At 40.5% G+C, this 22355-nt stretch overlaps 2 protein-coding genes across 2 annotated transcripts in view; one reads left to right on the top strand and one right to left on the bottom strand.

Annotated features, from left to right (window-relative positions):
* Positions 1 to 22355, bottom strand: part of LOC132405161 (NADH-quinone oxidoreductase subunit I 2-like) — a 212667-nt gene that overhangs the window by 162240 nt on the left and 28072 nt on the right. The window lies entirely within an intron of this gene.
* LOC132405265 (transmembrane and ubiquitin-like domain-containing protein 1) lies at positions 10067 to 18794 on the top strand. Its single transcript, XM_059989975.1, has 3 exons — positions 10067 to 13539; positions 15554 to 16520; positions 17319 to 18794. Exons 2-3 carry the CDS (start codon positions 15592 to 15594, stop codon positions 17668 to 17670), a joined length of 1281 nt encoding a protein of 426 aa, XP_059845958.1. The 5' UTR covers positions 10067 to 13539; positions 15554 to 15591; the 3' UTR covers positions 17671 to 18794.

Here is a 22355-nt window from a genome sequence, read left to right as displayed (position 1 = left end):
TCCTTAATCTTTGCATCTGAAGTTGGAGCTCACCCCCGCTAGGTTTACTTTCAGGAAACAGCTCCAGAACCTCTGCCTGGAACACCTCCTGGGATACATAATACACGGCTATTGCTCTCTGTATCTCCGACTTCTTCATTGCCAGTTTCACCATTGAGAGTTTCAACCTTTTCGCAATATCCAACAATTCTACTTTCCTGGCATCCTCTAGTGCCATCGAAGTTGGATCCCTTGTAAATTTGTCAGTCTCCTCTGCTGGTTTCCTTTCCGGTTTTCCACACAACCAGATCAGATAAGGGAAATCTATCCCGATTCACCGGCCCCCCAATTTGGTAGTCAAATCGCGGACAAGCCCCCAATTTGTTACGTACCCCTTTACTGGGTTAACAAACCGACAGAAGTGGAAATTATACGTTGGAGTCTGGTGGTACCGTAATTAAAGGTGTTTATTAGTAAACCAAGCAATACAGTATCAAAAATACAAATATACATATAAAACAGGTTAGCAATGATAAATACAGAAGTGCAGAAACAAGAATGAAAACCAAGCTCTATCGGAGTCTAGGGGTAAATGAATAGTCATAAGAGAATATAGAGTTCAGTTCAGTTCAGTTCGTGTTGAGGTAGTTGTGTTGCAATGTTGGGGGGAGAGAGAGAGAGAGCAAGAGATGAGCAGCTGCAGCAGGCAAACCTTCCATCGTCTTCTTGTTCCATTGTACCGTTGGGGTCACTGGTTATGACCCTTCCGTTCCAGGCTAGGCCGTTCTTCAGTGATGGACTCGTCACCCAGGCAAGGGTGGGAAGAGTTGTACGTCTTCACAGAAGAAGCTAAATGGTGGTCAAAGGAACTGGACAGCAGTTAGTTCTTCAAATGTCAGTCAGCACTTCGGGAGGAAACAAGCAGATCAATATCCCATTGTCAGCCCTCTAGCTTCCTGGCCAAGAGGAGCAGAATGCTTCTGAAGACATAGGAGTACGGCTGGTAAAGACCACAGCATCCAGTGAGGTTTCATTATCTCCATCTATCAGTGCAGAACCTGAAGTCAGCTCAAGTCAGCAGCAGTCAAGTTTGCTTCAGTCTCTGGCAAAAGATGTCAGTGTACAATCATCAGCAGCAGAAAATGAAGGAAGAGCCTGCGAAGGTCAACAGAACGAAAAAACTGTTCAGAGCACCCTGACAGCACTAAGAAACTTCCGAGAGTTCCTCCTTTCCAAATACCCACACGAAAAACGGGAAATCCAATTCATACCATGCACGGAACTTGATGTCTACCGAGCTTCATTCTTTGTGGATGCCAGGCAGACCTGTCTTTTATCTCCCCTTGATGGGGTATCAGCCATCCATCAACTCAATATGTCCATGTCCATCAAACTAGGCCACTCCCTGCTGTCTCAGCAAGAATGTTAACGAGCAAAGAAGTGTCCTTGTAGCAAAAGGTAAATAATCAGTGAAGAAGTCATAATACATAAATCATCTTTCTCTCTCTCGCTCCCTCTCCCTCTCCCTCTCCCTCGTTCGTTCCCTGGGGGGGGGGGGTAGTGTCAGCTCTGGACCCCATTTCCATCTGGTTTGTTCAGCACACATAACAATATGTTGGGATCAGGTTAGATCCGCAAAGATCTTCAGCCAGGAACTTGAAATTGCTCACTCTCTCCACTTCTGATCCCTCAATGAGGATTGGTTTGTGTTCCCTCATCTCACCCTTCTTCAAGTCTACAATCAGCACTTTTGCCTTACTGACATTGAATACAAGGTTATTGCTGTGAGACCACTCAACTACCTGGTATCTCTCACTCTTGTACACCCTCTCATCTCCATCTGAAATTCTACCAACAATGTTTGTATCATCAACAAATTTATAGATGATACAAAATTTATAGATGGCATAGTTATAGTCACACAGTTATAGAGGGAGTAAACCAGTGGGCTAAGCACACACCCTTGAGGTGCATCAGTGTTGATCGTCAGTGAGGAGGAGATATTATCACCAATCACCACAGATTGTAGTCAAGGAGCCAATTGCAAAAGGAGGTACAGAAGCACAGGTTCTGTAGCTTATCGATCAGGACTGTGGGAATGATGGTGTTAAATGCTGAGCTATAGTCAATGAACAGCATCCTGACGTAAGTGTTTGTATTGTCCAGGTAGTCTAAAGCCACGTGAACAGCCATTGAGATTGTGTCTGAGTATTTATAATTTACTTATTACTATGTTATTTTTTTTTGTGTATATGTAAAAATCAATAAAAAGATTGAAAAAGAAAAAAAAAAGAAAGAAAGAGATTGTGTCTGCTGCAGACCTATTGTGGCAGTAGGAAATTTGTAGTGGGTCCAGGTCCTTGCTGAGGCAGGAGTTGATTCTAGCCATGACCACCCCTCAAAGAGATTGAAAATGTTCTTGAATACTCCTGCCAGTTGATTGATACAAGTTTTCACTCAAATTGTATCCCATTGGGGCCTACCTCCTTGCGAGGGTTCACCCTGCTGAAAGACAGCCTGACATCGGCCTCTGAGACAGAGATCACATGGTCACCAAGTACAGTAGGGATCTTCAGAGCTGTAGTTTTATTCTCCTTTTCAAAACGAGCATAGAAGGTGTTGAGCTCATCTGGTAGTGAAGCATTGCTGCCATTCATGCTATTGGGTTTCACTTTGTAGGAAGTAATGTCCTGCAAACCCTGCCAGAGTTGATGTGCATCTGATGTCAGCTCCAACATAGCTCAAACTTGTTTCTTTACTCTTGAAGTAGCCCTCTGCAAGTCATACCTGGTTTTTCTTGTAGAGATCTGGGTCACCAGATGTAAATGCTACAGATCTAGGCCTCAGCAGAAGACAAACCTCTTGTTTCATCCACAGTTTTTTGTTGGGGAATGTACAGCAAGTTTTTGTAGGCACACACTCATCCACACAGGTTTTAATGAAGCTTGTAACAACTGCAGCATACTCATCCAGATTCAAAGACGAATCCCTGAATACGGTTCAGTCCACCGACTCAAAGCACTCCTGTGCTTTCCTTGTCCATACCTTGATCCTCATTATTGGTGCTGTAGTCTTCGGTCTCTGCCTCTAGTCAGGGAGTAGAAGTACAGCCAGGTGATCAAACTTAATGAAGTGTGGGTGTGGAATAGCACGGTAGATATTCTTGATGGTGGTGTAACAATGTTTGCTCTGGTATGACAAGTGATTTGTTGATAATTATTTAGTGACTTTTTCAAGCTAGCCTGATTAAAATTCTCTAAAATGATGGTGAAGCCTTTAGGGTGTGCTGTTTCATGCATGTTTTTCCCATTGCTGAGATAATCTAGAACCTGTTTGACATTGGCTTGAGGTGGAATGTGCACCACTGTCAAAATGATCACTGAAATCTCCCATGGCAGGTAAAATGGATGGCACTTAATTGTGAGACATTCCAGGTCTGGTGAGCAGAATTGGGACATCACTGACACAGTTGTGCACAAAAAGGAGTTGATCATGAGACATACACCTCCACCTCTGCTTTTGAGAGACTTTACAGACCTATCCTGATGGTGTGTAATGAACCTGTCAATCTGAATAGCTGCATCCAGCATGGAAGGGGTTAACCAGGATTCCATGAAACAAAGAATGCAATAAATAGTCCCTCTCTTGGTCACCTTAAAACTATTTATCTGCAATAACTGTTAGTCTGTAATTTATTACTATTTGAATATTGGTTTATTATTGTCACATGTACTAAGGTACACCCTATCCTCGGGGGATACTTTCCTCGTAGTCCGCACATAATGTGAATAATTATTAAAATAGGGATGCATTCCAGAGGGCTTCTTAAGTGTTTTATCTGTAATTTATTCATATTTTCATACCAATATGACATAAAAGCAGTACCACAAGGCAACATTGTATTATATTTCATCCACTTAAGGTAATATTCAATGTAATAAATCATAGAAAGTTAACATAAAAGGGTGTACAGTACTCACCGACAGTGGCAGGTGTGTTTGCTCCCGGAGATGAGTAGTGGTTTTGGTGGTGTCGGGAAGCTTTACATGAATGAGGTAGAGAGTTGTGTGTCATCAGCATCATCAAGGACAGCAAGGGGTGAAGGAAGACTCACAGAATGCTCAGTACTGCCGGCAGCAGATGACACCAGTTTGAAGAAAGTGGTGAAGGTTGTTCGGCAGAATTTTGTTTTTCAGCATAAATTTGCTTGTAGGGAAGAAGGATTGACTGCGGGGAACGACTGAAATGCTGACTCCATTCTAAACTTGGGTCGATGTCCATCGTCATTTGTGCCAAGTGTTACGCAGCCTTAAAAAATTCTGCCAGTTGCTTCACCGTAAAATCCTTCACCTGCAACTTGACACTTTCCTCTTCATCGTTATCGCCTTAAGTCTGAGTTAAATGCAGGAGTTATATCACATCAGCAGTCTCGAAATCTGAACGTCTTTCCCCACCAATTTTACAGCTCAGGGCCACACAATCCTCAACAGCTGCAGTGAAGGCAGGAAACCCCTTGAGGGTGTGCACACACTTCGCCCAAATTGATTTCCACGCTCCATTGAGAGTGGAAGACCTGACCTCTTCCCAGAATTCATCAATGTTGTTGATGGCATGCCTGATGTTGAAGGACTTCCACCAATCCCTCACTGTTGGTAAACTCCTGGGATTTTCAAAATCGTCTGTTGCTTGCAACATCTGAGAGAGAGTTCACTGTAAAAAAAACGCCTTGAATGTGGATATCACACCTTGGTTGAGTGGTTGAATCAGCGATGTTGTGTTAAACAGCAGGAAATGTACTGTTATGTTACGATGAATGCTGTCCAAATGTTTAGGATGGGCTGGCACTTTGTCAAGCAACAATAGAACTTTAAAGGCAAGATTCTGTTCCTGGTGGTAGCATTCAGCCTCAACAGCAAAATGATTAGTAAACCAATCTTCAAAGATTTGACCAGTGACCCATGCATTCTTGTTAGCTGCCTAGTGGACAGGAAGCATAGTCTTACTCAAACCCTTAAGAGCACGGGGGTTTAGTGAATGGTAAACTAAGAGAGGCTTCATCATACAGTCTCCTTCGGCATTGGAACACATAAGCAAAGTCAATCTATCCTTTGCTGCCTTGAATCCTTACTTATGTAAGTGTGTTCCGGCATATGCTTCCAAAAAAGCCCGGTCTCGTCTGCATTAAACACCTGCTTTGGTGTGATGCCTAACTCAGCTATCATAGCCCGCAACTCCTCAGGATAGTGTTCAGCAGCTTCATTGTGGAGACTGTGATGATTAATGAATTAGCAAACCATCCCCTGCTTGCATTAAAGCTAACAATATCACTTGACACTTTTCATCAGCCTCTGAACAAAGGCGACCATAAATTTCGAAAGCTTACACAAAGATGATCGGAACTAAGCTGTTTTTTTTTCTTTGTTTCATGGTCAATGTACAAACTCAACATTTTCTCCATTTTTGTTATAATCAGGTTACACACTTTGGTAACAATCTTTGAAGACACGTGATGAATCAACCACTGCACCTTTTATTTTCTCAGCATTTTCCTTTATGTTTCTGATTGTGGACTCACCCAGGCTGAAGTAGTGTCCCAGAGCTGTGTTACCTTCACCCGACACTGCCCTATTTATAATTTCCAACTTTTTTTCAAGTGTCAAAGCAGTTCTCTGCCGCTTGGCTGATGGCCCAGGAATTGACATAAGATGCTTAGGAGGCATAGTTAAATATTTCAAGAACAAAGTCACTGCACTGTAGGTAAAACCAACATAAGTTTAAGAGTGCAAGTTCGCACATCCACACGTCGCCAAAACCAGTGCGAGACTGGCGGGAGTGAGATTGAGGCGTGCGCACGTGACTTGTATGGGCGGGAAAGCAGTGTTGCTCACATAACTGAGTTTTGGATGCATGTAAGGAGACATTGGTAGAAGTAGGCTACTCGCATAACTGATTCCGCATAGTGTGAAGCCATATATAACAAGGACAAAGTATACAGTGAAAATATTGTATTGTTTACCATTCATACAGATAAATTAATTAAAGATTACTTAGAGCAGTGCATTAAGGTACTACAAGGGTAAACAATGATAGAGTGCAGAATAAAGTATTGCAGTTACAGAGAGCGCAGTGCAGGCAGACAAAAAGGTGCAAAGGCATAACGACTTAGATCGTGAGGTCAAGAGTCAACCATTAATTCACCTGCCTTGTCACAAATGCTGCATGCTTTCAGGTAATGGACCTTCTGATCCCACTCTTAACAGTCCTCCCAAGATGTTGTGTAAGTATATCAGAAGCAAATGGGGAGACTGTTAAAGAGTGAGTCTGTTGAGCAACAACAGGGCTAATCTATGTGGAGACAGGGATGCAAGTGAGATTCTAATTGAATATTTCACATCTGTATTCAACCAGGAGAGAGACATGGAGGACAGCGAGTTCAGGAAAAGGGACTAGAGCAGGTCAGTTTTAAGAACACAGAGATGTTAAGTTTATGGTACCCACGAAGTTTAATAAATCACAGGGCTGATAAATCTGCCCCAGTTGCTGTGGGAACCAAGGAAGCTGGCTGGGTCCCACTTCTGATTTTTTTTTTGCATCATTGATAGGATTGTTGATTATATTAATTTAACAATGAATTTATAGGGACAGCAGGGATAAGCTAAGCAATTACAGGCTAGTGAGTCTTATATCAGTGGTACAGGATGATGTTTGTGTACATTTGGAAAGGCAAAGGCTGATGGGGGATGGTCAGCATGGCTTTGTGTGGGGAATATCCCGTCTCAGCAATTTGATTTTCATTGAGGGGAATAAAGAATCAACGTTTCAGGTCGAGACCTGTCATCAGGACTGGAAAGAAAGAGGGCTGAAACTAGAATAAGAAGATGGAGGGTAAAGAGTGCAAGGTGGCAGGTGATAAGTGAAATCGGATGAAGAGAAAAGTGCCTGGGTGGGATAAAGTAAAAGGCTTGGAGGAGATAGGTAGAAGAGGTAAAGAGTTGAAGAAGAAGGAATCTAATTGGAGACAGTGGACCATGAAAGAAAGAGAAGGATGGGAAACAGAGGGAGATGATGGTCAGTTGAGGAGAAGAGAAGGGATGAGAGGGGAAACTAGAATGGGAAATGGAGGGAGGAGTTTCAAGATGGCGACGTAAACACCTGCCTTTTAGGCGCTCTTTACTTTTTTAACTATAATCACCCTTTAATCAAATCTTTTCGAATTTAATCAAATGAGTTGATATTTTCGATTGACTTTTTTTTTCCTAAAACTATATTTGATCTAACTCTGTCGAACTTAAAATGGCTACAAGTAAGAAATCGTCTAAGGAGCCTTTATCTATCGATGCAATTTCTAATCTTCTGGACACTAAACTTGCAAGTTTGGAAAGCAAGATGGAAAGTAAAATGGCAAGTTTGGAAAACAGGCTGGAAAGTAAAATGGCAAGTTTGGAAAGTAAAATGGCAAGTTTGGAAAGTAAAATGGCAAGTTTGGAAAACAAGCTTACCACGAAAATGTCTGAACTTGAAGGAGTTGTTAGATCGCTTGATACTAAGCTTCAGTCGCAGGCATCGGATATTCAGCGGCATGAAGATAAGTTGGCGACTCTTGAAAAATTAATTGTTGAAAAAGTACGTACAATTGAAGTGTTGGATAAGAAGGTACAATCGACTCTTAAAACTGTAGATCAGTATAAGTTTAAAATTACTGATCTCGAAAATCGATCTCGCAGACAGAATTTGCGCATTATCGGGTTTCCCGAAAGAGTTGAGTCTGGTGATTTAACTGAATTTTTCTCTAAATTACTGTGGGAAATTTTCGGTGATGAAGGTTTGCAAACTAAACCTGTTATTTACCGCGCTCACAGAGTTGCGAGGTTTTCGTCTACGACTGATAAACCACGAGCGGTGATTGTTCGCCTTCATTATCCTCGTGAGAAAGAGCTTTTAATTCGATTAGCTCGTAAAAAAGGTATGATTTCTTACAATAACAACAAATTTCGAATTGTTGAGGATTACTCCTACGAGGTAATGAGAGCCAGAATCGCTTTTAAACCAGTGATGGCAGAGATTTACTCGATTGGACTTAAACAAGCTTTAATGAATCCAGCGAAGCTTAGAATTACGCTGAACGACAACAGTCAGCAAATTTTTAACACTCCGGAAGAAGCGAAGAAATTTGCTGAAGAATTTCGATCTTTTAGTGCAACTTGAACTATGTGTTATGTGGAAGAGGGTATCTTTTTACTTTAAGTTTTAACCTATGAAGCTGGGTTATAACTTCTTATTTTGATCTACAGGTCTGGTTTTTTTTACTATCATCATTGTTTATAGATGTTCCTTTTAATTTTTATAATATCTTCTTTTTTTTCTTCTTTCTGTTTTGGTCATATACGTTTATATTTTGCAATAATGATTTACTTTTTTTTAAGATGTCGTTTCTTTTTCCCGTAAGATTCTGTTTTTTGTAAGCATTTATTTGTTTGCCTGTACTTAGAAATGGGACGAATGTTTTGGATTTTTGGTCTTTTTTTTATATATATTGCACTGTTTATTATATCCCTTTTTTTTAATCCTATTTTGTCTTTTAATAGATTGCTGAACTCACATTTGTATTTAGTAATATGGCTTTTTCAAAATGGCGTTTCTTCTTCCCATAAGTCTTTGCTTTTGAAACGTCATCTTGTTTTTGAACACGGGATTTTTTTTTAAAGGTATATTACACTTTCAAATTTTGATGTTTATACTTTTTTTTATTAATGATTGTTTGTTTTATTTTAGTTTTTTTTATTCTGATTGATATATATTTTCTTTTTGCAACTCTATATCTTAATCTGGGTGTTATATAGTTTTCTTTTAATCTTTTTATAGAGCTGCCATCTTGAAATGGGGGTAATGTTAGTATTAGATTATGCGCCTGCCGCTTGGCTTTTTTTCGAAGGGTGGGGGGAGGGGGTAGGGATCTTTTTTCACGCTTTTGCTCTTTATTTTTTTGCTTTTGGTTTATGGGCCAACTTTAAATTATTAATATTGTTGAGGTGTCATGTTCTCCGGTTGCTCCTGAATCAATTTTCCTGTCTTCCTGAATTGTGGGTTATGTGTCTTTTTAACCTTTTATGATACACACAACTAATATTAGCATGATGGATAAATCTGTTAACTTTATCTCCTGGAATACTAATGGTTTAAATCATCCGATTAAACGTAAAAAAATATTTAAAGTATTCCATAGACTGAACGCTAATATTATCTTTGCACAGGAGACCCATATCAGGAGGGAGGATAATCAACGTTTTTTTAGGTTCTGGAAGGGTCAACAATTTCACTCGAATTGTACCGCTAAAATTAGGGGTGTGTCTATTTTTATAGACCCCTCAATATTGTTTACACATCATGAAATTATTTCTGACCCACAGGGTAGATTTTTGTTGATAACTGGCTCACTTTATAATCGGAAAGTTGTTCTAGTTAATATTTATGCTCCAAACTTTGACTGCCCTGAATTTTTTAAATGTTTATTTACTTCCCTTCCTAATCTAAATGAATAAATGTTGATAATGGGTGGAGATTTTAATTGTTGTTTGAATCCTTTGATGGATAGATCTAAACCTATCTGTACTCTTCCGAATAGATCAGCCCTACTTATTAATTCTTTTATGGTTGATTCGGGAATTACAGAAATATGGCGGTTTTTGAACCCTAAAGATAAAGAATTTTCATTTTTTTCACGTATATCATAGCTATTCTAGAATTGACTATTTTCTTATTGATCATCGGTTATTAACGGATGTTATTGATTGTAAATATGATTCTATTACTATTTCGGATCATGCACCTTTGAAGTTATCTATTAAGATTTTGGACTATTCCAATAATATCAGATCCTGGAGGCTTAACGCTACTTTGCTTCAAGACCCAGAATTTATCACCTACATAAAACAGCAAATTGACTTGTTTTTCTCAACAAACTATACTGAAGAAATCGACAGAGGAATACCTTGGGACTCTTTTAAGGCTTTTATCCGTGGACAAATTATCTCATATTCTGTTGGTAAAAGAAAACAAAGGTATTTAGATATTGCTTTATTAGTGGATAAAATCAAGGAAATTGATAAGATTTATTCCGTGACTCCTACCAAAGAACTTTATAAGAAGAGAGTTGAGCTTCAAATGGAACATAGTTTACTATTATCTTCTTCAATTGAAAATCAATTAATTAGGACCAGGGCTCAATTCTATATTCACAGTGATCGAACTGGCAAACTGTTAGCTAATCAATTAAAAGCTATTTCGACTAAGTGACAAATTATTAAAATTCGCAAACAAGACGGTAATTTAACTACTGATCATAAAGAAATTAATAATACTTTTCAAGATTTTTATAAATCTTTATATCAATCAGAATTTGATGGTGACCAGTCCATGATAGATAATTTTTTTAACAATTTGAATATTCCTAAACTGATAGATGAAGACCATAGCCTGTTAGATGCTCCTATCTCTATGGTAGAAATAGGAGAGGCTATCTCATCAATGAATTCAGGGAAAGCTCCTGGTCCTGATGGTTATATAGTAGAATTTTTTAAAACTTTTTCTTCTTTGCTCTCTCCTTGGTTATGTGAAATTTTTAATGATGCGTTTGCTAAGAAGAGATTACCTCAATCTTTTTATGAAGCTAATATCTCTTTAATTCTCAAAAAAGATAAAGATCCTACTTTATGTACATCTTATCGCCCTATATCACTATTAAATGTAGATTCTAAGATTCTTACAAAAATTTTAGCCATTAGATTAGAAAAAGTACTATCACAGATTATTTCAGAAGATCAAACTGGTTTTATGAGGAATCGGTATTCCTTTTTTAATGTTAGAAAATTGATTAATATAATTCATACTTCACCACCCACAATCCCAGAATGTGTTATCTCATTAGATGCTGAAAAAGCTTTTGATAGAGTTGAATGGACATACTTATTTAATACATTGAGAAATTTTAATTTTAGTCCTAACTTTATATCATGGATTAAATTAATATATTATAAACCTGTTGCTTCTGTTCTTACAAATAACTATAGATCCTCTTTTTTTCAATTATCTCGTGGTACGAGACAAGGCTGTCCCTTAAGTCCTTTATTATTTAATATTGCATTAGAACCTTTAGCTATTGCTATTCGTGAATCTCCTAATATTTTTGGTATTACCCGTAATGAGAAGTTATACAAATTATCACTTTATGCTGATGACTTGCTGTTATATATTTCTGACCCTGATAGGTCTATTCCTGCTATTTTATCCTTGTTGGTTCAATTTGGTATTTTTTCTGGTTATAAACTAAACTTAGATAAGAGTGAATTATTTCCTTTAAATGCACAAACTTTATTGAGTGATAGGATACCATTTAAAGTTGTTACTGATAACTTTACCTATTTAGGTATAAAAATTACCAAGAAATATAAAGATTTATTTAGACTGAATTTTTTACCTATGCTTCATCAAATTCATCAACTTACTACAAGATGGTCTCCTTTATTTTTATCATTAATTGGTCGGATTAATGCTATTAAAATGATGATTTTACCGAAATTTTTATACTTATTTCAAGCCTTACCAATTTTTATTTCTAAATCTTTTTTTGATAACATTGATTCAAAAATTTCCTCATTTGTGTGGCAAAATAAAAACCCTAGGTTAAGTAAAAGGCAATTACAAAAATCTAAAAAAGATGGTGGTTTAGCTTTACCTAACTTTAGATTTTATTATTGGGCAAATAATATTCGTAATTTAATGTATTGGAAATGTATTTAATGTATTGGATTCACCATTGTGCCCACAGTGGGTAAATTTGGAATGTAATGAGGTAAAGGAATATTCTCTGTTCTTGGTTCTTGTCTTCCTGCTGATTTAGTTAAATTTAATAAACAAATATCTAATCCTGTTATTAAACATACATTACGAATTTGGTTTCAATTTCGTAAGTTTTTTACTTTGAAAAACTTTGTTCTTGATAGCCCTATCTTAATTTCTTTTTCAAACCCTCTTGGACAGATCAAGCTTTTAACATATGGAAAAGGAAAGGTATAAAATGTTTTCGCGATCTTTTCTTTGAAGATACTTTGATGTCATTTGACCAACTTTCCAACAAATTTGAATTACCTAAATCTAATTTTTTCAGATATTTACAAATTAGAAATTTCTTACATAAAGTTTTACCATCTTTTCCTAATTCAACTTTAGTGGATTTTACAGATTTGATTTTTACCTTAAACCCTTGTCAGAAGGGATTAGTAGCTTTTATTTATAATATGATTATGAAGATACAACCAGAAATATCAGTTAGAATTAAACAAGAATGGGAAAAAGAACTTCGATATAATATATCAACAGATAAATGGGAAAAAATTTTGCAAATGGTTAATTCCTCTTCTATATGTGCTAAACATGCTTTAATACAATTTAAAATTGTACATAGAGCTCATATGTCTAAAGATAAACTTGCTCGATTCTATTCTCATATTAACCCTCAATGTGACAGGTGTCATTCAGAAGTGGCCTCATTGACCCATATGTTTTGGTCATGTCCCACTTTACATGACTATTGGAAGGACATTTTTGCTATTATTTCCTCAATTTGGAATATAGATTTACAACCTCATTTTATTACTGCAATTTTTGGCATACCAAATGAAGATGGTAATCAGTTTTCCCCTTCAATCAGACGAATGATTGCTTTTGTAACATTAATGGCCAGAAGGTCTATATTACAAAACTGGAAAGAAGTAAATCCTCCTACCACGTTCCAGTGGTTTTCTCAAACTATTTCTTATTTGAGCTTGGAAAAAATTAGAAGCACTATTTTTGACTCATCAATTAAATTTGAAGAAACTTGGAGACCATTTATTCGACATTTTCATATGAATTAATTTGGCCTTTTCCAGACCTTCTTTCTGCTTATTCATGTTCAGGTATGGAGTTCTGGAGTTTTTTGACACTATCATATACTTGTAAGCTATTATTATTGCCCATGTTAGTTTAGTTTAGTGTTTTATTTTTTTTAATATATTTTTTTTTCACATATTTTCAAATTTTTTCTTCTTTTAACGGTTATTTTTGGGTTTTTTTCATATATAATCATATGGACTTGAATGATTAGGTATTTTTTTCTGTTGATGTTTAATAGGATATTGTTATCTTATTATTAATGTGATTTCAAGTCTATTGTATTCATAATTTACTCATTATTATGTTATGTTTTTTTTATATGTATATATGAAACTCAATAAAAAGATTGAAAAAGAAAGAAAGGAAATGGAAAAAGAAGGGGTGAGGGAGAGGAATTTATGAAATTGAAGAACTTAAATAGGCATAGCACACTGATCCAGTCCAAATGTGGGAGGATGGTATTATTGTAAATGGACCAGTATCAATGTGATGGGACTAAGGGCCTATCTGTGTTTTGTACAACTCTGTAGATCTACAAGGTGTGACTGCCTCCTGGAACAAGGTGTACCAGCAGCTTTCCCTTCCTTGATGCACTGTTGATCCAGCTCCCACGTTGTGAACAAGCCACAGGTAATAAATGGAAAAATTCTTCCTTTCTTTCTCTCTCACCATGTCACTTCTCATGAAAACTGCCTTTATTTGACCCATCAGATCCCTATTCTCAGGTGCCAGTTCCTTTGTCACTTGATTTCTATTAACCAGTTGTTATCCAATTACTTAGGAAACTAGTTGTTTACTTATCATTGATAATTTCAAACCATAAGCTTCAGGAAGTATAACTGCAAATCCAATTCAATTAACAGTTTTTAAATAAATCAAGCTACCTTACCATAAACCACACTGAATGGACACAGCAAAGATATGCTTGGTAGTGGGATCCCATTGGAGGTGGCGGAAGTTACTGAGAATTATACGTTGGACCTGGAGGCTGGTGGGGTGGTAGGTGAGGACAAGGGGAACCCTATCCCAAGTGGGGTGGCAGGCGGATGGGGTGAGGGCAGATGTGCGGGAAATAGGAGAGATGTGTTTGAGAACAGAGTTGATGGTGGAAGAAGGGAAGCCCCTTTGTTTAAAAAAGGAAGACATCTCCTTCTTCTTGGAATGAAAAGCCTCATCCTGAGGGCAGATGCAGCAGAGACGGAGGAATTGTGAGAAGGGGATAGCATTTTTGCAAGAGACAGGGTGGGAAGAGGAATAGTCCAGGTAGCTGTGAGAGTCTGCAGGCTTATAGTAGATATCAGTAGATAAGCCATCTCTAGAGATGGAGACAGAAAGATCAAGAAAGGGAAGGGAGGGAGGAGTGGAGCTTTTCTTCCACCATCAACTCTGCTCTTAAATGCATCTCTCCCATTTCCCATCTGCCCTCACCCCATCCGCCCGCCACCCCACTCGGGATAGGGTTCCCCTTGTCCTCACCTACCAGCCTCCAGGTCCAACGTATAATTCAACGTAACTTCTGCCACCTCCAATGGGATCCCACTACCAAGCAGATCTTTCCCTTCCCCCCCACCTTCTGCTTTCTGCAGGGATTGCTCCCTACGCGACTTCCTTGTCCACTCGTCCCCCCCATCCCTTCCCACTGATCTCCTTCCTGGCACTTATCCTTGTAAGCAAAACAAGTGCTACACCTGCCCTTACACTTCCTCCTTCACCACCATTCAGGACCCCAGACAGTCCTTCCAGGTGAGGCGACACTTCACCTGTGAGTCGGCTGGTGTGGCATACTGCATCCGGTGCTCCTGGTGTAGCCTTTTATATATTGGTGAGACTCGACGCAGGCTGAGAGACCGTTTCGCTGAACACCTACGCTTGGTCCGCCAGAGAAAGCAGGATCTCCCAGTGGCCACACATTTTAATTCCACGTCCCATTCTGATATGTCTATCCATGGCCTCCTCTACTGTCAAGATGAATCCACATTCAGGTTGGAGGAACAACACCTTATATACCAGCTGGGTAGCCTCCAACCTGATGGTATGAACATTGACTTCTCTAACTTCCTTTAATGCCCCTCCTCCCCTTCTCACTCCATCCCTGACATATTTAGTTGTTTTTTTCTCTCTCTCTCTCTGCCCATCACCCTGCCTGTTCTCCATCTCCCTCTGGTGCTCCCCCCTCCCCCTTTCTTTCTCCTGAGGCCTCCTGTCCCATGATCCTTTCCATTCTCCAGTTCTGTATCACTTTCGCCAATCACCTTTTTAGCTCTTAGCTTCATCCCACCCCCTCCAGTCTTCTCCTATCATTTCGTATTTCCCTCTGCCCCCCACTACTTTCAAATCTCTTATTATCTTTCCTTTCAGTTAGTCCTGACGAAGGGTCTCGGCCCAAAGCGTCGACAGTGCTTCTCCTTATAGATGCTGCCTGGCCTGCTGTGTTCCACCAGCATTTTGTGTGTGTTGTTTGAATTTCTAGCATCTGCAGATTTCCTCGTGTTTGTTAGATAAAAGTAACGTTCTCCAGTCTTCTGGGTCCTTGTCTGTGACACCACCTGACAATTGGTAACCTACCTTTCCTGTTAATCTCACCAGCATCTCAGAGATCATGGTCCCATTCTTGTTTCTCATCATTTGTGTTTTATTCCTTCAGCTTCCCAACTGAATGACTGGGAGATTGTGGTCCATGCCATGGCTTTAATCGAAGGAGTGGGTGATGAGGTGACTGTGCTATTCAGCCTGGTATTCATCTTGCTGGTTCTTGTCCTGTCATGGGCTTCTACTCACACCATCGATCGAAGCGACCAAGCACAGCAACTTGCTGATGGTTCTCCCGTGGAGCTGCAGGACCCTGCTTGCCCATTTTCCACTGAGGCCTCAGCACAGCCTGCAGCATCCGAGACTGCAACAATAGAACCAGGATGCACAGCAGAGAGCCAGAGAGATGGGACGGAGGAGGAGATGGAGAGCCAGAGAGATGGGGCGGAGGGGGAGATAGAGAGCCAGAGGGATGGGGCGGAGGGGGAGATGGAGAGCCAGAGGGATAAGGTGGAGGGGGAGATGGAGAGCCAGAGGGATGGGGTGGAGGGGGAGATAGAGAGCCAGAGGGATGGGGCGGAGGGGAAGATGGAGAGCCAGAGGGGCGGGGTGGAGGGGGAGATGGAGAGCCAGAGGGGCGGGGTGGAGGGGGAGATGGAGAGCCAGAGGGGCGATGGGGAGGGACAGGGAGACCAGGAGGAGCAGGAGTGGCAGAGGGATCAGGGGCAGGAACAGAGGAACAGGTCAGAAGGGCAGGGGCAGAGGGACAGGGTGGAGGTGGAGAGACAGGAGAAAGAGAAGAGGAATGACATAGAAGAGCAGGTTGTGCCTGAACCCGAGGAGGCATGGCCCACAGTCAGTGCCACTGAGGACCTGGTTTCAGATCCCGTGCCTGTACAGTTACGGCAGCGACTGACCACAGCAAGAGGCAGGGATGCAGCTGAGACTCAGGCCATTGGTGGCCATCTTCCCCACAGTGACTGTGCACAGGACAGCTCCATGGTGATGAGACTGAAGTTTTTGAATGATACAGAGAGAATAGTTCAGGTCAGACCTGAACATACGATTGGACACATAAAAAGGTAACATCACCACCCTGATTCCATACCATGTGATCACTTCAACTTTACTTGAGCAAAAAGTGTTCTTCATTACTCAAGCACAAATCTCCCTGCATATCCCACCTCTCCATCCTCTGTCTTCTGTCCTCCTACCTCCATCCTCTGCATCAATGCAATAGACAGTTGGCCTAGTGGGAACTTGGGATCCGTCAGCTCTCAGTAGCAGTTGGTTGACCTATGCAGGTACGTGGCTAGTGGCTAGTGTCCGGTCAGTAACCATGCAGCCTCTGCTGGGTTGAATTGTCTCTGTGCCTTGTCTCTGCCGGGTCATTGAGCTGTCTGCCCCTTTACATGTCTGATGAGGACAGCATATAATTTGGAGGTGACCCACTCATGGGGCAATGACCTCCCAATGAATCTCTGTGACTTGAACCACACTTGGAATGCGTTTGAGTGAAGGTAGAAGCAGGAGGCCAAGCCCTGAAACCAAACGTCAGCAGAGAGGCTGATTCAGATTAATTTATTTATCTCATGTACATTGAAGCATACAATAAAATGCATTGTTTTGTTAACAACCAACACCAGCTAAGGATGTGCTGCAGACAGTCCACACATGTTGCCACACATTCCAGTATCAACATAGCATGCAAGCCATATTCAGCAGAACAACACCAGCAGTAATAACAAAAACAGCAAAACAAACCCCTTTCCTGCCTACCCACCTGCTTATTCACGCACTCATTTGTGATCTGTATCTATAGCTGGCTGGTGCTGCCTGCAGCTGCTTGTTAATCTGCTTGTCTGTCTTCCCCCTGCCAGGACTCAGTTTCCCCACCAGGAGCACCAGGTGCGTCTTATATACCAAGGGCAGCTACTGAGAGATGACACACAGACACTCTCCTCACTTCACATCACGGGCAACTGTGTAGTTCACTGCCACATCTCGCAGAATGCAACTCCACAGACTCCAGCAGGGAGCCATGCAGCGGAGAACACTGACACCACCCTCAACATCGGGGGTCTCATGCTGCCCCTCTTCCTCCTTATGCTCTCCATTCTGTGGTATTACCAGATCAACTATCGGCACTTCTTCACACCACCTGCTACGATCTCGCTGGTCGGCATAACCATTCTGTTCAGCTTTGTGGCTTTCGGAGCTTACCGACGGTGAGATTGTGAGCTGGCTCACCCTGCTGACAGTGTACTCCATTCAGGACTGGCACCAATGCCAATTTTTATCAATTGAAACTGTCAGTCATTTTGAAGGTGTGGTTACAATGTTATCGTGTGATTTTCTGCTTTGTTACGGAGCTGTTTGATGAGGCAGTAGTGCTGTCATTGACATTGATAAAGCTCTTTGCACCTTATGACTGCAGTCAGGTCATGATTTTATACCTTGCCTACTCTGCAGGGGTATTGTAATGATTGGGGATCCTCATCACCCTGTCCACCATTGTCCATGTTGGGTCCAGCCTGGCCGGGGAATCTTCATTTATGTGCATGCTTCTGAAGGGGAGATAAAACAAGAACAAGGTTTTCCTCTGCCCCACTAACTGGATGTTAAAGGGCCAGCTTCATAATCCAAGTCAGTTACGTCTGGAAAGTTAAAGAAAATTCTGAAGGCATTTAGCCCATCTACTTGACTCCTGCTCTTTCCATACCCCTGTATTATTCCCAAGTTTAACCCCAGTGACCTATTCTCTCAACCATATCCCATCACTTTTTTCTTTAGTTCTATTGATTCAAATATTTTTCCAGTAGTTTCTTAAAAATGCAGTGCATTTCATCCTATTATTCCGTGCTCTGTCATTATTCATAAGAGGAGGTCTGGATGTTTCCTGGTGTTGAGCGGTTTGATCTTTACTACAAGTCTTCCAGTTTTCTAACTACTGGCTCTATCTGTAAACTTTGTGTTTTGATCTTGTGTCATTTAGGTACATGTATTTGTTATTCAAGATACTATTAAAAACTCCACTCGCTCTTTACTCATTTCTTTAAAAGGCTGAGGTATGGAAATTATCTGGATGTAGACAAAGGGTAGTGATTGATGAAAATTGTTCTTGCTGAACGTCTGTGACTAGTGGTGATCAATGGGAATCCATGCTGGAATCTCTCCAGATTATGATATACTGTATATAAGTAACCTGGATGAAAATGTGGATGGGTGAGTAAGTTTGCAGGCAATATGATGCTTGGTGGCAGGCCCTCAGAAGCTCAAGTGTTGTAAATAACAACCATATTTTAATTTGAAACTGTAAATTGTGCATTTAATTAAAATTTAAGTGTTGCTTAATAGTACATTGTGATATCGTAGTCATTTAAATAAATTTATGTATTTTGAAAAAAAAAGATTGATGGTGTTGTGGATCAAAGGTGCAAATGGACTTCGCAGTCCTCGTGCAAGACTCCCAAAAGGTTAATTTACAGGTTGAGTCTGTGGTAAAGAAGGCAAATGCAACATTGGTATTTATCTCAAGGGGAATAGAATATAAAAGCAAGGAGATAAAGCTGATGCTTTATAAGACACTAGTTAGGCCTCACTTGGAGTATTGTCAACAGTTCTGGGCACCATATCTCAGAGAGGATATGTTGTCATTGGAGAGAATCCAGAGGTGGTTCATGAGGATGATTCTGGGAATACAGGGGTTAACATATGAGGAGCATTTGACAGCTTTGGGCCTGTACTCAACTGGTATTTAGAAGAATGTAGAGGAATCTCGTTGAAAATTGCTGAATGTTGAATGGACTAGATGAGGTGGACATGGAGAGGATATTTCCTATGGTGGGGGTATCCAGAGCTAAAGGCCACAGCCTCAAAATTGAGGGGTGACCTTATAAAACAGAGACAAGAAGGATTTTTTTAGCCAGAGAGTAGTGAATCTATGGAATGCTCTGCCACAGGCTGCGGTGGCCAAGTCCTTGGGTGTGTTTAAAGCAGAAGTTGATGTTTCCTGATTGGTCAGGGCATCAAAGAATATAGTGAGAAGGCAGGAAAATGGGGTTGAGTGGGATCCGAGATCAGCAATGATGGGATGCTGGAGCAGACTCAATGGGCTGAATAGCTTAATTCTGCTCCTTTGTCTTATGGTCTTGTAGCACAGAAGACTGGCAAAGGGTACAGTGGGCTATAGATAGTTGCAGATATGGATGAAGAAATGGAAGATGGAGTTTAACCTGACCAAGTTTGAGGTATTGCTCTTTGGGAGATGAAATGTAAAGGGGCAGTACGTTGTTGATGGCAAGACCCTCAACAGTGTTGATATACAGAGGGATCTTGGCGTCGAAGTTCATTGTTCCTTTAAGTGGCTACACAGGTTGATAAGGTGGTAAAGAGGACATATGGCATGGTTGCCTTTATCAGTCAGGGAACTGAGTTCAAAAGTTGGGAAGTTATGTTGTAACTCTGTCGGCCACGTCTGGATTTTGCATTCAATTCTGGGTGACTCATTACACTGGACAATCAAGTTTTTGCTTCTTGAATACTTTTGGATGTATTTTTGGAATTTGGGCTGCTCATCATGAAAATCACCATGAAATTTCCCTATCACGCACCAATTTTTTTTTGTAACTGCCTGCGGTTGCTAATTCAATTCATGATTCAAGTCAATTAAAATGTTGCCGACAGCATAAGCTGAGAAGCTTTTTATCTATTCCAGCCATGCCTGAGTATGCTCGGGCAGGACAAATGCTTCATGGCAGGATAGGTTTTAGAAAGACTATAAAAGCATCACGCACACACCGTCCTTTGCATTGCGTTTACTTGTAAATCAATTTGCAGTCACGTTGATGTGCCTGCTGCAGGGGCATAGTATATTGTGTGTACTCAGTATAATAAAGTAAATGTATTTTCAGGAGTATTTGTGATAGCAAAATGTCTTCCCAATGTTTTAACAACCGTGATATTTTGTTTTATTGGTGATGAATATACACTTGAATCTCAAAGACTGAGCATGACTGCTTATTAAGAAAGCCTATGTTGGGTGTAAAATTGGCAACCAAGACAAAGCCTGGGCTCCTCACATTTGTTGCTCAGCATGCACAATGGATCTTGGTGCTTGGCTCAGCAGTACTCAGAAGTCAATGCCATTTGCTGTCCTGATGATATGATGAGAGCAGAAGGATCATATGACATACTGCTACTTCTGTCCAACTAGTGTGTCTGGTTTCTCTGCTAAAAACAAGAAATCTATTGAATACCCCAAAATCCCTTCAGCCATTAGACCTATGCTGCATTCAGGTAGTCTTCCAATACTGACGTCACCAAAGACGTGAAGTCTAGATGAGGCAGACGAAGATGCTATGATGCATGAGCCAGGAATGGAAAGCTACACTGATACAGATTTTCAATCCTTTTGTCGAGTGAGCATCATCTAATAACTTGATCTGAGTTAAATGACTTAATCAGAGACTTGGCTTTGTCAAAGGCAAAAGTAGATTTACGGGGTGTAAGACTGCAAGGGTGGAATCTGCTGTTGCCAGGCACAAAATTTTCCCAGAAGGATTTTTACTATTTGAGAAATTTCAGAATCGTGTTCTTTTCGCTGGTATGTTATCTTAGCAGCAGTAGTTCAATGCAATACATAATATAGAAGAAAATCTATTAATTACAATATATGTATATTGACTAGATTAAAAATTGTGCAAAAACAGGAATAAAATATACTTTAAAAGTGTGGTAGTGTTCAAGGGTTCAATGTCCATTTAGGAATCAGCTGGCAGAGGGGAAGAAGCTGTTCCTGAATCACTGAGTGTGTGCCTTCAGGCTTCTGTACCTCCTACCTGATGGTAACAGTGAGAAAAGGGCATGCCCTGGGTGCCAGTGGTCCTTAATAATGGACGCTGCCTTTCTGAGACACTGCTCCTTGAAAATGTCCTGGTACTTTGTAGGCTAGCACCCAAGATGCAGCTGACTAAATTTACAACCCTCTGCAGCTTCTTTCGATCCTATGCAGTAGCCCCCCCCCCCCCCTTACCAAACAGTGATGCAGCCACGCTCTCCACGCTATATCTATAGAAATTTTTGAGTGTATTTGTTGACATACCAAATCTCTTCAAACTCCTAATTAAGTATAGCTGCCGTCTTGCCTTCTTTATAACTGCATCGATATGTTGGGACCAGGTTAGATCTCAGAGATCTTGACACCCAGGAATTTGAAACTGCTCACTCTCTCCACTTCTGATCCCTCTGAGGATTGTTATGTGTTTCGTCGTCATATCCTTCCTGAAGTCCACAATCAGTTCTTTTGTCTTACTGATGTTGAGTGCAAGGTTGTTGATGCAACACCTCTCCACTAGTTGGCATATCTCGCTCCTATGCGCCCTCTTGTCACCATCTGAGATCCTACCAACAGTGGTTGTATCGTCAGCAAATTTATACATGGTATTTGAGCTATGCCCAGCCATATAGTCATGGGTACAGAGAGAGTAGAGCAGTGAGGTGCACCAGTGTTGATCATAAGCAAAGAGGAGATGTTATCACTGATTTGCACAGACTGTGGTCTTCCGGTTAGGAAGTCGAGGACCCAATTGCAGAGGTGAGGTACAGAGACCCAGGTTCTGCAACTTGTCAATCAGGATTGTGGGAATGATGGTATTAAAAGCTGACCTATAGTCGATGAACAGCATCTTGACATTGGTGTATGTATTGTCCAGGTGGTCTAAAGCTACATGAAGAGCCATTGAGATTGCATCTGCCGTTGACCTATTGTGGCGATAGGCAAATTGCAATGAGTCCAGGTCCTTACTGAAGTAGGAGTTCAATCTAGTCATGACCAACCTCTCATGTGAGTGCTACTGGGCAATGGTCTTTTTTTTTTTGTTTTCCAGAATAACTGATGCCAAGATTAAGGAAGGCTT

This window comes from Hypanus sabinus, chromosome 1, assembly GCF_030144855.1.
Source record: "Hypanus sabinus isolate sHypSab1 chromosome 1, sHypSab1.hap1, whole genome shotgun sequence".
Taxonomy (NCBI): domain Eukaryota; kingdom Metazoa; phylum Chordata; class Chondrichthyes; order Myliobatiformes; family Dasyatidae; genus Hypanus; species Hypanus sabinus.
This window is presented reverse-complemented; position numbering and strand designations above follow the sequence as displayed.

What these genes read in the sequence shown, in the direction of transcription:
- LOC132405265 (XM_059989975.1), top strand. Translation starts at nt 15,592, where the DNA reads ATGGCTTTAATCGAAGGAGTGGGTGATGAGGTGACTGTGCTATTCAGC. An exon ending in ACGATTGGACACATAAAAAG is followed by an intron (nt 16,521 to 17,318) that starts GTAACATCACCA and finishes TCCCCCTGCCAG; the next exon opens with GACTCAGTTTCCCCACCAGG.